The sequence below is a fragment of the Odocoileus virginianus genome, unplaced genomic scaffold, assembly GCF_023699985.2.
Source record: "Odocoileus virginianus isolate 20LAN1187 ecotype Illinois unplaced genomic scaffold, Ovbor_1.2 Unplaced_Scaffold_4, whole genome shotgun sequence".
NCBI lineage: Eukaryota > Metazoa > Chordata > Mammalia > Artiodactyla > Cervidae > Odocoileus > Odocoileus virginianus.
This window is the reverse complement of record NW_027224266.1, coordinates 384,015-400,975: the sequence shown is the minus strand read 5'-3', so window position 1 is coordinate 400,975 and position 16,961 is coordinate 384,015. Positions and strand designations below refer to the sequence as shown.

At 43.5% G+C, this 16,961-nt stretch overlaps 1 protein-coding gene across 6 annotated transcripts in view; it reads left to right on the top strand.

Moving 5' to 3' along the window:
• The window catches only part of SH3KBP1 (SH3 domain containing kinase binding protein 1), a 341,920-nt gene that overhangs the window by 147,476 nt on the left and 177,483 nt on the right, over positions 1-16,961 (top strand). For all 6 annotated transcript variants that reach the window (XM_070462384.1, XM_020914380.2, XM_020914383.2 and 3 more), the window contains one exon: positions 15,418-15,521. In XM_070462384.1, the coding sequence (XP_070318485.1) occupies positions 15,418-15,521 (104 nt within the window). The remainder of the gene's footprint in view (positions 1-15,417; positions 15,522-16,961) is intronic.

The following is a 16,961-nucleotide window of genomic DNA, read 5'->3' as shown; positions in this document are numbered from 1 at the left end:
TGCCATATATCAGCATGAGCCATCCATGGGTGTACATGTGTACCCTCCCTCAAGCCTCCCTTCCACCTCCCACCCCATCCCACCTCTCTAGGTTGTCACAGAGCCCTGGAATATTACTCAGCTATAAAAAAGAATGTGCTTGAGTCAGTGCTAATGAGATGGATGAACCTAGAGCCTATTGTACAGAGTGAAGTAAGTCAGAAAGAGGAAGAAAAATATTGTAATTCCTTTTTTCCCTCATCCTCATCTTCATCTGTTGTTCTTTCCTGTGCTTTTGAGATTATTACTAAAGGCTTGTTGAGGGCTGGGCTCTGGGCTAGCCTCTCATAATCCACAAGGAGACCAGCTCAGCGACTGCTCACAGGAGTCTAGGATTTGAGAATTGAAGAGTCCTGGGCAGGTGGTCAGTGGGATCAGAATGAAGAGAGTATCCTGCTTTGGGTGCTGTGCTGTCCTATGGCAGCGCCCATGGGGACACCTAATCCTGTCTCAGAAGTTATCAGGGAAGGCGTCTGAGAGGGGGTTGCTTCTAAGCTGATGATTCCACCTTAGCAGTGTTTCCTGCTCTTCCTTAAAAGAAAGATTGTACCTGGTCTCTGATTTGGACACTTATCTCCCATTTATGTAGATCAGAGGTTGGTAAACCCCAACCCATGGGTCATATCTGGGGCTGCCTAGTTTGGGAAATAATGTTTTATTGGCACATGGCCACGCCCCTTCATTTACATTGTGTGTGTGTGTGTGTGTGTGTGTGTGTGTGTGTGTGTGTGCGCGGCGCGCGCACTACAGTCAGAGTTAATTGGTTGCCACAGAGACTGTGTGACATGCAAAGCCGGAAATACTTACTCTTTGGCCCTTGACAGAACAAGTGTGCCAAGCCCTGCTGTAGACAGACAGGAAAATTCAATTCCTGCCCTCCGGGAAGTTTCAGCTTGCAAAAGAGACTTCCTTAGGTATATGATGTAGAAAACTATCATGAAGCCCATTAAGGGAAAGATACTAAAGTGTTGAGGCAAGTGCTGGGGACGAAAATCAGTGTCATTGGAAGAATTCTTGTGCATTTATTTCTCTCTGCTTCTCTGCCTCTTGCTCTTCTTTTCTCTATTCCACAAAAGAATCTACATTCATTTTCTTGCCTCCAAATTTCTAGGTGGACCCTTTCTATACTTAAAATTTCTAAATTTATACTTTTCACAACATTCTGTTCCCTCCCTCAGAGGGTGGAATAAAGGTGCAGATTTATGTGGAAAATGAAAAGTCAGAGTGTGAGATACCATTTTTTAATGCACCTTTGCTACTCTCCCACATTTCCAAGGAAAGTAGGACTTGCTTCAATAAAGGAGAAAAATTTTTATTTGCCTTAAACAAAGAAGTAGCTATGTATATTAGTAAACTATCTGTTTAGGGGGAAATTTTCTGCTTAAAAACCTTTCCATACATGTAGCCCAATCCCTTTATCTGCACTGCTCATTTGCCTAAAAACCCATCCTTTTCTGAATGACACTTCTCCAGAGGGGCCTTAGCAACAAAGACCTTTGTAGCCCCTAGAGGAAGCCAGTCATGGGCTTTGTTCTTTCATCACCACGAAATCGCCAGCTCTCTAAGGCAGCTTTTGTGCTATAGTGTCTAGACCTCTCTACTCTTTTCTTAAAATTTAAGTTGTACTTTTTCTTTTAGATTCACCCTGTCTTCTTTGTTAGACTTATTATAAAAATCATACATGCTTAGTGTGAAACATTAATAAAGGAACATCATGGTAATGAAAGTCAAAAAGTAGCTTAAAATCCCTTCCTTCATTCATTTTCCCCAGAGGAGGCCTGGCTTGTGGTTATCTCCTTAGAAGATCTCCACTTGTGTCTATTGGGATGAATCATAAGAAATTGCAGAGATTCGAACACAGAAGTGTCAGTTTCAAAGGATATGACTTATCTCAGCACACAGTGATACAGATGTACTGGTAGTTTTGAGAAATACAGATGGCATCATGTTGTTTATAGTGTGTTGTGATTTGTGATGGTAGATTGAAGAGAATCTTGGAACTCCTGCCATAGCAGTTCATTTAGGGCAATGCCCTGTCGAGTAGTCCACCTGTAGATGAACCTCAATTTGACTAACCCGTCCTCTCATTTATTAGCTGTTTATTGTTGGCTAATTGTTGGCTGTGTTGGATCTTAGTAGCAGCACATGGGGTCTTTCATTGTGGCGCACAGGCTTAGTAGCATAGGGAATTTTAGTTCCCTGACCAGGGATCTAACTAACCCACGTCAACTGCATCCCATGGTGGATTCTTAACTACTGGACCACCAGGGAAGTTCCTCCAGTCCCCTGATTTAAGGACATTTAGTATGATTCTGGTTTTTCACTCTTCTGAATAATGGAGCACTGAATAGTATGCATGTGTCTTTGTACATTTCATGTAAGTTATCTGGAGTATAACTTCCTAAAAGGTGGAAGTGCTATTTTCTTGATTTTAAAATATTTTGTTTTTAAGAATTTGTCAGATGCCTCTGGTCTGTTGACCTTGCTGACCTGAGAGTCCTTCATCCTCCAGTGATACCAGAAAGATGGGACCTTGGTGGAAGCCTGGCAGACCCTCCAGGCAAATTCTGTGCAGTTGTAGACATTGGCACAAACTTCCCTCCCTTCATGAGATATTCGTGCACTGAGTGCCCAGAGGGCACTGGAAACGGACTCAAAGAAGACAGCGCAGCTGACAAGGGATGGGAGGAAGAGGTGTACTTGGAGCTCTGTGGGTACACAGGAGCAGCCCAGGTGACTTCTTCATCCTGGGGTGTCAGGGGGACCTTGTGATGCTTTCCATAACCTCGCTAGTTTGCAGAGGGAGAGGAACACGGGGCCCAATTGGAAGGGGACATTGAGGCGGTGGCAGGTGTCAGCCTGGGAATTAGTTGTGTTGGCCTTTGTGGAAGGGAGCAATGGGCATTGAGCTCAGCTGAGCCAAGGTGCCAGATGACAGACCAGGGCTCTTGCCAGCCACTGACCCGGGTAATAAGAGGGCACTTGGCCAGCAGCCACCTGCTCACTGTGCCACACAGCCGCTTCGTAGGTCAGGACCTGTCAAGTTGCCCAGTGTGAAGCATTACAAGCTGAGTCCAAATGCTATGTTTACTGCTTTGTTTTATATATATAATTCTCCCTCACACTTTGAAATTTCCTTGCAAACCATAAACTTGAAATCAGCAATTAGTAGTTCTTAATGCTGTGGAACGTTTTTGTCAGTCTGGTGAAGCCAATGGACCCCTCCTCAGAATAATATCTATAAATGAATAAAATCCATAGGATTAGAAAAGAAACAAGTCATACTCATATACAGGTATTAAAATATTGCAAAAACTTAAGTAATACATATTCCTTTATTGATGTATTAAGCAGCAAGATCTGGCAGTGGGCTTAAAAGTGCTCATAACTTTGAAGGAGGAATGACTATCAATGATATTTCAAGACCACTGCAGTGACCGTGATGTGAACTGAAAATATCTATCCCACATAATAGTGAGTCAATAAAATCCATAGATGCTGCTACTCTGTGAACTTGTCTGTATGCAGAGTGGAAAGAAAGACCAGGTGTCAGATAGAGAGTAGTGAAATTAAAGACATAAGTTTCTTCTGATCCATGTTGAGATACCCAGAAATCTGTCCACAAAGCCAGTTAAGAATCTCTGCTTTTAAGATGTAGAGAACGGACATGTGGACGCGCTGGGGAGGGGGATGGGGGAGGGCGAGATGAATTGGGAGAGCTGGATTAACATATGTACACTACCATGTGTAAAATAGATAGCTAGTGGGAAACTACTGTATGCCATAGGGAGTTGTGATGATCAAGAGGGGTGGGAGGGAGGCTCAAGAGGGAGGGGATATATGTATACTTATAGCTGATTCATGTTGTTGTACAGCAGAAACTAACACAATATTGTAAAGCAATTATACTCCAATTAAAAAAAGAATCTCTGCTTTTAGATACAAAAGAAGGAATTAGAATGAAAAAAACCCCATTTGTATCAAGAAATTTTATAAAAACTTATACTTCCCCCCTATTTATTCTGATAGGGATGAGAAAAGAAACTATATTAAAAATGAATCCAAATTTAACAAACATTTTGATTACCTGCAATGAAGATCTTTTCCCTCTTCCTAAAGAGAAAGATACATGGAATTTTCTGTCATTATCTAAATCTCCCAGGGCTGTTTTTTTGGTACTGATTTTGAGAACTGGGAAACTCTAGATTTGTTCATGGTGGGTATTTTCCCCTGCAAATTCTCTAGTCATGAGAGATGGACCCCCAATGAAGGTTTTGGGGGTTTGCTAGACCTTTGTTGCAGTGCCTGTTCCCCATCGCCCCCTCTCTCCTCTTCTTGTTCCCTCTCTGCCTCCCCCCTTCACCGTAAAAGTTAGGGGTCGGATGGATCCATTTGTCAGCAGCAAAGTTTGAGAAGGCCTTCAAAAATAGAGATGTTGTTGGGGGTGGTGGTGTGTGGTGTTCAATAGAAAGGAGAAATCTTGTTTATGCTCAACAAATAACTTATATTTAGAATTTCCCTTAAGTTTTTCCTTTGAAATTCTGTATTCTCATTTCACTTGAATGATTCTGCATGGAGCATTTAAAAGTAGATCAAACAAAACTCTATAAATATGTTGAGTTCTTTTGGGCATTTTGCCCAAATCAGCTTTGCTAAAGCAGAGAAAAGCAGTGTGCTTTATGTAGCAGATTTTCTCCTCTGAACATCCAGGCTCCCTCCCCCAGGGGTGCTTTGGAGCCATGTCCCCCAGTGCGGTCTGCTGTGGGTCTGGTCACGTGGATTAAGGGGCTGTGCGGAAAGGCCAGATCAAGCCGTGGTACCAGCCTAAGGAAAGGGGGAAACCAGAAGGATGTTTAGAGGTATCACTGAGTTTGTTGGCCAGTGTGTTTCCTTTATCTCACTCTAATGGGAAGGAAAGGTTGGCAAAAAAAAAAATTGGTTGAACTGGTATAAATAATGAACAAAGCTGTCTTATAGCATATTCTTGAATGTAAAAAGAAGTGGGAAAAAAGGGCAGGAGTCAGGTGGCAGCAAGCCCTTCTGTGAAGCAAGTCTGCCCTCATCATGCTGGGAGCTCAAGTGGGCTGCACAATGTGGTCGCAGTGCTGGGACCACTGGGTTACCTGTCTTTTCACTGTTTTGAGGCCCAGGATTCTCTTAATGTGCCTTAATGCTATGCTGATAACCATGTGTCCATGAGCTGGAAAATCAGAGCTCATGTGTCCTTTTGGACAGCTAATTCACACCAGTTTTATGAGTCAGTTTGAGGTGGAGCCCACTGTGGTTGGAGGAGTTCTTCATGCCCTGTGCACCTGTATTATTAATATATTTTGTGGCTTCAATGGAAATATCAGGTGACAGTGTTAACGTTGAAAATACCCATGTGTAGCTTCTATTTGCAGAAGCTCAGCTTGTGAAATGGATGGCCCTTTCTGTATTATGCTGGCAGTATAATCTCAGTGTTTTGTTTTTATTTTTGATGATACGTTAATTGGCTAACTTTAAGACTGTTTTCAGTGGCTTCTTTAAACAGGGCATTAAACTCTGAAATTTTAGTCCTGAGGGAAGGTCTAGATCAGGGATTTGTGTCCCTCCCCCTGTTTCAAGATACCTGCTACCTGGGCTCACATGTTGATGGTGAGTGGGCATCTATGATGAGATGGCATAACACAACCATCATGAGGCACATGTAAATGTTGGTAAAGGAGTTGCATTTGTTGAAAAAGGTGTGCATGAAAGAGCTGAGAGGTGTCAGAGATGAAGTCATGGAGAAGAACCTACACACTGATGCTCAGAGATATTGCAAATACAGTGGGATGCAGGCAGTGTTAGAGAAAAGCAATAGTTGTTAGGGGAACCTAGAGAAGGAATCCTCATGGGAGAGAGTGTGTGTGTCCACTTCCATACCATCTTCTGTGCCTACACAAGGGTATTCATGCACACACGCTCTCCTCTCACTCATTTAATTATATTAGGCTCTCACATATCAGTTGAGTGAATGAATCCATTTATTGATTAATAAGCATTTGTTGAGTCCATACTCTTGATAGGTTCTGGGTAATAGGGGTAAATAAAAGAGTCCACGATGGGGGTTAAGGAGGGAGGGAGGTAATGATCTGTGTGTGCGTGTGTTTGCAGTGCTGGGATTGTATAGGTATTATGTAATTTGGTCTTTTAATGTACAATGGGCACCTATTACACATCAGTACACATAGAGCTGCTTGTCTGGTTTAATTGGCTGCTGCATTTCCCAAGGCCTGGATAAACCATGATTAATGGAGCTATTCCTTCGCAGAAGACATTCAGGATGTTTCCTGTGTGGGTCTCTGTACATGTTAGAAGCAATGCTGCCCTGGACGTGCTTACACATATATCTCTGCCTACTGAAAACAACTATTTCCTGTCTTAAAGAGAACTACATTTAAAATCAAATATACATCATTTCTTGTTCGGATCTAGTCCCGTTCTCCCATTAGGCATAATTGAAAGTTGACCATAAACTTGGAAGAAGAGAGCAGTTAAGATTATCAAAGACACTGTTTAACATCACAGATGCTTGAGACTACAACATTGGTGGAGAGTGAGACACCTTCAGCACAGTGGCAAGACTACAAGGGTCACCAGAATCTTCCCATCCCTGCCACTGGCTTTTTAAAAATTGGTAAAATGTACATAACATAAAATATACCAAACCAACTTAACCATTTTGGAATTGGCTTTTAAACACACATTGGTGGGTGCCCTGCTTAACATCAAGTTGAGTCTTTAACTCTTTACCTCTACCTTTCTGATCCTGCTTCAGTGCTCCTCTGACTGGGAATTTGTGTTCACAAAACTGACTACTCACAGACAGAATGTGGACTAGATACTCAATAGTTCATTCATTCATGAAGAATGGATTGTGTGTCTGCTTGAGTAGACACTGAGCTAGGTACTGGAGATCAGAGACGAACAAGAAAGGGTCATTGGCCTCCAGAGGGGTCAGCAGAGACATATCACCTGATGATGATACTGTGGATCTACCTTTCCTTCCCTGCATATCTGATTCTGTGTGTTCTTCAGACTTTCTCTCTTTGTGTTCTGTTGGGCTCTCTGTTTGCTTCTAGGCTTCTTCCCCCAAGCTGTCCTGTATACCCCTGGCACCAGGCACCTCTCCCCAGATCACTGTCCTTCTCACACGTTCTGGTCACTTCTCTGGGCAGGATCTCACAAAATGAAAGTCCTTTGCTTGGTGTACAAAGTCCCCCAGAAATACACTCCTGATCTGCCTTCCTGGTATTATCTGGGGTTGGTAGAAGAAGAGGCCTGCAGACCACAGCTTATTTTACTCCTGGGCCTCATATAGTCATCCAGGCTTTCTGTGCCCATACGTCAAGATGGGACCAGCACCCCTAACCTCAGAGTGTTGGTGCAAGGACTTGAGGGAATACACATGACATACCTAGCAGGGTTCCTGGCACATAGCAGTTACCTCATCGGTGTTTATTTCCTTCATCTCTGCCAAAATGCAGTTGATTTTCCTTATGTGACTTGACTTCACCGCTCAACCCTGTCTCCATGGCCCAGAGGCCCTACTTACTGGTTCCCTCTTGGTTCTGCACTTCCCTCCTGCATTCTGGTGAGACCTGGGAGCAAATGAGCACTGGCTTAGCTCTAACCTCTTTTCGGATGAACCTTGCCTTTGAAGGAGTAAGCAATTGGATTTTCTGTTTTCTGCCATGCAAAGATGTTGATTATACACATCCCTTTGAGAATCAAGCAGGCTCATCTCCAGGGACCAAACAGGGCTGGTTGATTAAATACTGTACATTTCTGCTGTAACAGTCCAGCCACAGCCAAGAGTAATTTGTAAAGAAAGACCCATGAGTTCCTTTTCTCCTGGCATGCCATCAGCCTCTAAAGTAGCCTTCTCTTCCTCTGAGTTACATTCCACTGGAAACAGGGATGCATGGGAATTTTTCCAGGACAGGGCTTGATGCTGGGTCCACAAAGTCAGTCATTCAGTTTTCTCTTCCCTTGCACCCAGAATCCACTGCGTGTCCTGAGTAAAATGGCTGATTCTCCACTTTCAGTTATTTCACTTTGTATTGTTTTTCTGTCCTGAAATAGTAAACCTGACCCCTTGCGTAAATTGATGTTTCTGACTCAAAACAGCTTCTTCAAGAATCCGGAACGCTGCTCAGGAGCTTGGGGAATTGCTGCAACCCTGGCAGTGTTTACTAATTAATTATAGCAGAGACTACCTTCTTTTCCATCCCCCGGCCCCCAGGAGCACATTTCCAGAGCTAGAAACTGCTTAGTACAACGGTCCCAAAGGCCTGTGAAATAGAAACCCAGCACAGCAGCATTCACCTGGGTTATGTGTTAGGATGACATTGCCAAATAAGTAGAATTTTTTTGTCCTTTTGGGAGAAACCGAATACAGGACCTAAATAGCATGGTCTGGAAGAGTCCCACTGATTTTTAAAAATAGTTTATTTTTGGTTGCACAGGGTATTCATTGCTTTGTGTGGGCTTTTCTCTAGTTGTGGCGAGCACAGTGCGCGGGCTTCTTATTGTTGTGCATTCTCTTGTTGTGGCTTCCAGGCGCTAGAACATAGGGCCAGTAATTGTGGGGCGTAGATGTAGTTGCTCTGTGCATGTGGGGTCTTCCCAGACCAGGGATTGAACCTGTGTCCCCTGCATTGGCAGATGGATTCTTAACCACTGGACCACCAGGGAATCCCCCATTTATTTTTTGACAACTGACCTGTCTAGATGTCTCTAGATCCTGGCTGTATGTTAGAATCACCTGGGGAGTTCCTGAAATTCACATGCCCAGGCTGCACCCCAGACCAGTGACTTCAGAGAATCTAGGGGTGGGGCCCAGGCATCCTTTTTTTTTTCTTTTCTGCCTAAATATTTTATTTAGAAAAATTTCAAATGTACAGGAAAGTTGTAACAATAGTACAATGAACATTCACTTAGATTCACCTTTTGTTAACATTGCCACATTGGCTTTCTCTTTCTCTCACTGTATGTCTGTGTGCATTCATATATGTCTATATGTATGTGTATACATACATGTGCACATCTTTCATTTTTTTCCTTAAACAATTTGACAGTACATTACAAATATCAAGACACTTCATCCCTAAATACTTCAGAACAAGCGCTTTCTCCTATGTAATTGCAATAGAATTAACACTCAGGAAATGTAGCATTAATGTAGTGCTATTATCTATCATTAGTCCATATCCAAACTTCCCCATTTCTTCCAATAATGTCCTTTATAACCTTTAAAAGAAAACCTGAATCCAGTTAAGAATTGCATTATATTTAGTTGTTAAATCTCTACTGTTTCAAAGTTTAGAACAGTCCTCTAACCTTTAAAAAGTTTTATGTGATATTGAACTTGAAAAGATTTTAAAAAAATAAACAGGTCACTTTTTGTCAACTGTCCCTCGTTTTGGATTTATGGGATTTGGATTTGCTTGTTTCTTCACTGTCAGATTTCATCTAAACATTTTGGGTGGGAGCATTCTGTAGGCAATTTTAAGCCTTTCTTAGCATATCACATAAGGAGGCAGCACCTGATGTCAATTAGTCTCATCACTGATGACAGGGACTTTGAGACCGTGTCTTCCAGGTTCCTCCATACTGTGGGGACTATATCCTTTTGTAATCAATGAATCTTGGGGGAAATACTTTGAGACTCTCTAGATATCCTAATCCCCAACAAGATTTCACCCCATGGTTTTAGAGACCATTGATTATTGTCAGAATCAGTTGTTGCCATCATGGTTATAAGATAGTGATTGGTTTTTGCCATACATTGACATGAATCAGCCATGGATTTACATGTATTCCCCATCCCGATCCCCCCTCCCACCTCCCTCTCCACCCAATCCCTCTGGGTCTTCCCAGTGCACCAGCCCCGAGCACTTGTCTCATGCATCCAACCTGGGCTGGTGATCTGTTTCACCCTTGATAATATACATGTTTCGATGCTGTTCTCTCTAAACATCCCACCCTCGCCTTCTCCCACAGAGTCTAAAAGTCTGTTCTGTACATCTGTGTCTCTTTTTCTGTTTTGCATATAGGGTTATCATTATAATTAGCCTCCAACTAATAAAAATAAATGAAAAAAAAGATAGTGATTGTCAGTTCCTGTCATTTCTACATGTATTAGTTGACATTCTTTTGTAAAGGAGAGCTTTGCCCTCATGGCCCATCCTTACCTGTCTAATCTTACCCATCTATCTAGCTATGAACCTAGTTAATGTATCAAGATGGACTCATGAGTTTTTTGTGAAATGAATGAATTCTTCAGTACATGGTGTCATTGTCCCATATTTGGCCAGTAGAAGCCCCATCAAGCTTATCATTGTGTCCTTTTGAAATTACCTGTCAAGGCTTAGAGTGCTTCATTCATTTTGTCATAGCCACATATTCCAGTCTTACTTTCTTTTTCTTTGCTCCAGCCCTGGAAGCCCTAGAAGAAGTCATTTTTCTCTGGAGACCTAGTTTCTTAGGGGCTGTTGTTTAGGAAGTTATGGGAAGTTTCATAAAACTTAAAACTATGAAACAGGCGATTTCAGGGGACAGCCAAGATTGGGAACTACTGGTTAGCATCCTCCAAAGGGAGAGTGTTTGGTCCCACAAGGTATTTTCCTTTGGTCACCTGTATTTGGTGGCTTTGATGCATTGTTGAGGTTTAGATTTTTGTGGGTAGTGTCACTTGCAGAGTCAGGTTTAAATGCAAGCCCCTGGACTCAACCTCAGAGAGTACAGTTCTGTTGGTCTGCCCTGCATGCCAAAGTTTTGAAACAGGTGGACCCCAGGCCTTATCTGGAGAAAATGCCAGAAGTGACCCTAAGAATTAGGGGCTTCTTATGATGTTTCTATTAGATTTTATAAATGTTTTCTCTTTTGTAAAATAGTGTCAGGATACTACTGCATTCTCTAGGCATGTGGTGAGGATTCCCTTGATTAAGTTAGTCAGTTTCTTGAAAATATCAAGTGATTTAAACCCTTGTAGTTATACTCTCGTTCTGTCAAGGAGGATGTGGCATATAAAAAAAATAAACTGTATGAGTATTGAAAGTTTTCAGTTGACCCAAAGGTTTTTTTCAACCACTGCACTATTTGTTGTTATATTTTTGTGGTCATTGAATGAACTGACCTAGTAAAGTTTTTACATGTCATAAGACCCCGGAAAGCCCTAAAATATAGATGTGTGTGCTGTTTTTGACACTTGGTCTTGGCACCTTTTGTAGTTTCTGCTATTTCATTTTTAGAGACTGTGAATATATGACACCATCCAACCAGTTTTATTTCATTAAAATATGGGCCCCAGTTCTCAGCAGCTGTGAGGAAATGCTCCTGATTCATGGTTTGTCACTTCCTGGTTTCACATCTTAACCATGTACCATGTTAGTCCAATGAGTCCTTTCTGCAATCTCAAGACTCATGGACGGGAATTCTTCTTAAGAACAGTCAGACAGGGGAGGCAGTCTCTGGAGTTGCATATCCTGACTCAAAATCTCAGGCCCTTCTAGCACTTTCTAGCTGTGAGACCTCTGGTAAAATAGTCTCTGTATGCCTCCTTGGTCTCCTTGTCTGTAAAAGGGAAGGTTCAGGATGTACCCTCAAGGTTCAGTGAGAGGATTAAATGGGCTAATGCATATGAATTGCTTAGTAGTCTCTGGCACACAATAAGTGCTCAATAAATGTTAGCTGTTACTTTTCTATTAAGCAAAGCTGGTCGTGAATGGAAGGTGGTTATGAGATCTAATGAGGGAGTTGAAGGTACCTGCCTTGCTACCTGTGTTTGCCTGTGTTCCTCTAAATGAGCGCATATTCATACATTTGGATTTTGTGGTCATCATATAACATGGCAGTAAAGTAGAGACAAGTCAAGTATGCCTTGTGAAGTCTGCCTTAGTTATAACTTTTTAGTAAGCCATGTGCCCCCATACCTTTGCTTATATGTTCATAAAACTTGTGTTCATTACTTCTTCCAATTATGTATAAAGAGTTAAAAAAAACACACACACGCAGTGGAAGTGTATTAAAACTTGCCTGTGAACCAGACTGTGAGTGTGGAGGTGGTAACTTGAATGAAAGGATTCCAAACCACAGCCTTGGGCAAGTCATACATTTTTTCCCTCCAGTTTCTACTAGCTATTAAAAGGAGATGACATTGTTGTCTGCATACCTCTTTGAGGAAGGTCAAGACCAACTAGTAAACATCAGTGAAATGCCAAGGAAAGGAAAACATGGCAATGACATTCTTAAATTTCCTTTAATTTGATATGGACCGAAGCGACTGAGATACAGTGCCTTCTAATGTCAAATATTGCCCCCGAGCTGAGTTTTAGGTTGGGTGGAACTGGTGAACAAGATTGAAACAGTAATTTGCAGAAGTTGAGGAATGGAAAGCAGCCTTGCAGGAGTTGAGGAGTTATCTGTAATGAGAAAGCTGTGGAGAAGCCCTCAGGCTGTGTTATGCAATGTTGTGGGAAGCAGTTAAGTACAGATTGCAGAGAACTTGGGCCGAGATGTGACCTGAATTGGTTCATCCAGCATTGGAGCGAGAGCTCTGAACTCAGGGCAAGGAGACACTGCCTCTTGCTAGCTTGGTGACCTTGGGTAAGTCACTGAGCCCCAGGTGCTTCATTTCCAAGATGGTTGCTCATTCTGGCTCTTTTCCTTTTCACTGCTGTGATTGGTAGGGCCAATTAGGGTGATGGATGTCAGAGGTGCTTTAGAAAAGATCACGAACAATCCCAGTGTCAGAGGGAGTCATTGTTTCAGGCTCAGTTTTCTTGGTCTTGTATGTTGGCAGTGTACTTTATAGGTCTTTGTGCCACCAGCTGAATAACCTTAGAAGCTTTTAAGAAATATTGAGTAGCCTGGCAGAGAGAGATTAGTTAGTGTGCTTTTCTTTCTGATTCCAGGCAGGGCTCTACAGATGTCTGATGGAAAGATTTGGTTCTAGAGAAATACTATTCTGTTCTAGGTCCTGATTGCTGGGTTAGTCTTGTCTCTCCTTCACCCTTTATGTAGTATTGGGTTAGATGCTACTTTTTACAAAGGATTCTGTGAAGATACTAATTTACATATAACTGAGTTTTATGACTTCAGCTAGCAATAGGTCTTCAGATGTTATTTTAAAGTCACTTTGGTCAGAACTTAGGTGACCTCTGTGGTTATGAGTGTCAGGTGTCAGACATTTGTCATATTGACTTGTTTCATGCTCCGTTTTGTATCTGCAGTTTGTTTTCAACATAACATGTAACAAATATAGCTCTTAAAGATTTATAGAACCTCATCTTACAGGGTATAGATGGGGCAGTGGAGGCCCAGGGAGTAGGAGTAGGAGATGATGCCATGATCACTCGGTCATCTGGACTCGTGGCCCGAATGAAAATCTGTATCCTGTATTACGGAGGGCTTGATTCGCCTTCCTTTGTGTCGGAAGCCAGGGAAAGCAGTGGAGTTCTTTTTTAACTTTTTAAATTCTGTTTATTTCTGGCTCTGCTGGCTCTTTGTTGCTGCATGGGCTTTTTGCTAGTTGTGGTGAGCAGGAGTTGCTCTCTAGTTGTGGTGCATGGGCTTCTCACTCTGGTGGCTTCCCTTGTTGGGCAGCATGGGCTTTAGTAGCATGTGGCTCAGTAGTTGTGGCTCCCAGGCTCTAGAGCACAGGCTCAGTAGTTGTGGTGCATGGGCTTAGTTGCTCTGCAGCATGTGGGATCTTCCCAGACCAGGGATCGAACCTGTGTCCCCTGCATTGGCAGGCAGATTCTTAACCACTGCTCCATCAAGGGAGTCACAGCAGTGGAGTTCTTTGTCCTCAAGACGACTCTTCTGGACTTCCCACCAAGGCAGAGCCATTTGGGCGAGCCCTCTGTCCCTAGCGGAGCTGGGGGCTGCCCTCTTCGGTCCGCAGACAGTGTGCTTGGCACCTGGGAACCAGCTTGGGAGCCGTGTGTTGGTTCTTACGGAGACTAGGCAGCTTGTGGTTTCTCACAAGGGGGTGGAGTGTTTTCGCGTCATCACCCAAGTCATGGTTAGGTGACATGCTGGTTCTCAACTTCTGCCCTCTTCACTTTGTTCAGCTCTGTTCTTCCTTAGTGAGGTTCGGGAGAAAAAAAATGAAACAGAGAAAACTAGGCCACTGACTTGTGATAAATATCAATCACATCATATGTACATCAGATGTAGCCAAGGCCTCCCCTCTGTATGACATGACACTGCATAGGGGTCTCAGTGCGGCCAGTGGTCACTCCTGTGGGGACTGGCTGTTTCAGGGAAGATTAGAAAAGGAAAGGAGTCCCTGTAAGCAGTATCCAAAAATAATGTAAGCACTTCTAAATGTGCTGCCTTGAAGTCGTTGATCCCTGCGGTGTTCGAGGCCATGTGGCAGCAGGAAGGAATGAGGTGAGGTGGTCAGCCTTGAGCGATAAGCTTCAGAGCAGTGCTGGTCTCAGTTCCCCTCTCCTGTCCACTTCTTTGCAGCTTGGGCCTCCTCTGCTGTCTGTCTCTGCCCCCTAAGCCCCATCACACACACCGTGTGCATGTTCTCTCTCCCCACAGTGCATGTCTGTGGCGTGGATAGTTGCATCTGTATTTGAACAGCTTTGAACCAGGACCTCCCAGTGGAACCACCCTGGGGTACTGAGATGTTGTGACTTTGAGTGTCCTTCAGTCAAGCAAAGTGTGGCCCTGGCTTTTCTCTTGATGTTCCTGGATTGGTTCTGTGTAAGCAGCCAGAGATCCTGCTAATGGATCCCCTGGGACAGAGAGAAGAGGACTGAAGTGGATTTGCTGATCCCCTGTGGGGCATTTGAAATGGTACCAAGAGTAGGCTGAAATCTAATCAGCCTTTGCTTATCAGCCTGAGTTCCAGCATGTTAAAAGGGTGATGATTAGTGAGAGAAAGGCCAGAATACTTTATCTTTTCCTTTGCACATTTGGGAAGAATTTCCTCTGCCTCGCTAGCATTAGAAGCAGACCATTCTTTTCCCTCCACTGTATCACATCAGCTTTCATTAAAAGTCACCGGCAGCAAATACAAAGCCCTGTCCATGGAAAACCGTTTAAGGCAACACTGTGCTCCAGCGCTTCAGGGGTGGGCTTTTGCCTTCTGCACCACCAGATCGGTTTCTCATATCCATGCCTTTCTGACCCAGCAGCTTTTCAAAGACCAAGAAGCATTGCTCTGCTTTCTCCTGCCTCTCTCTCAGAGACCAGAGCTGCCATGCCTCTAGCCATGTCCCAGAGAGCATATTTGAGACAAGTCAGCTTAATTTGCCTGCATGCCTAGGATGCCTCTCTTTAAAATCAATTTTTGAGACCAGAGCTGGATCTGAATATTTTCCTTTTCCAATGCAGGCGAGCGACGGAGGCGCCGGTGCCAGGTGGCATTCAGCTACCTGCCGCAGAACGATGACGAGCTCGAGCTGAAGGTCGGCGACATCATAGAGGTGGTGGGAGAGGTACGTGTGCCAGGCGGGTGGGTGCAGGGCCTCTCATGGACTGTCAGAACCCACCCATGGCTAGTTGGCTTTGCTGTGGGGGATGTTAGGACTCAAGAGACCAGGGACATCATCCGGTTGAGTCTTCCAGAAGAGATTCCTCTAGAGAGGTGTGCCTCCCAGCCCGCTCAGGGCAGATGTGGACCATTTAAAACCGTGGTCTTCTTCACTGCATGCTAGCCAACACCAACCCAGTACCATAGCTTTCCTTCTCTGCTTCAAGTGCTCATAGACTCTCAGTATCCAGAGTGACCATGTCCACCTTAAAGGATGGATTCAGTATTCATCATGGGGAGCACTGTGGATTCAGAAGGAAGGCAACAAGTGACACTGATAGAAGACCTAGTATGTGATGGGCATGACAAGGTTCTTTACACGTTGGTCCATTGACTCTTCATAACCACTTTAGTTTATAGATAAAGAAAGAGGCTTGAGAGACCCTAGAAGAGGCAGGGCTGAGGGTTGAAGCTAGGTTCACCTGGCTGGAGACCTTTCTTCTCTCACTGCCCTACATTACCTTGTCCCTGTGTGGTCCCAGCTGCTTGCAGCCAGCCCTGCTGGTGAGGTGTCCCACCAGACCCCGGCACTGGATTTTGGGGCTCTACTCCCTCAGGCTGGGGGCATCCTGGGCTTTGCACTTAGAATCTGATCATTCATCCTGATTCAACATGTGTATCTGTGTATAGTGATAGTTTTCCAATTGCTTTCATTTCCTGCATACCATTTGACATTACAAAAACCCATGATTTATAAAACAAACAAACAAACAAACTAGGAAGCCAGAAGTCAAGAAGGAAGTTAAGTGAAGTATGACGTGGGTGGGAGTGGCTGGGCTGATGCCAGCAGACAAGATTTCTGGACTCTCATATAAACATAAAAGGAAGCACGCATCAAAGCTTTATTTAACTCATTAATGAGGGCATCTGCAAGATGTTAAGGCTGACCTAAAGAGAATGGTGAAAGAGCAAAGTGTTTATAAATGACTGAAAGAAAAAAAAGCTTGAGTAAGATTGCTAAGTTAGATGTGAAACTACGTTACGTCCTACAGGGCAGTGAGACTGGGACCTCTGAGGTCATCTTTTCTAGGGGATGAATCTCTTTCTCTTTGCTGGTCAAAGGTTATTTTCATGGTTATCTGACAAGACCCATTCACTTTGTTTTTGGTCTTCTAGCAGTTAGCATCTGCACTAACACAGTTGTAAACTGTCCTCATAAAAAGTAAACAGTGTGTCAAGCAAAGATACTTGTCCCTAGAGAATCGATCAGTGAGGTTCCCAGTGTGGGAGGACATGCAGTAACTTGCTTTTTGCCAGTTTCCCAGTTTTGGATAATTTGAATTAGTATATTGTTCATCATGTTTTATTCCTGGTGCCAAGCACAACATATAGGAGACATTTTTTG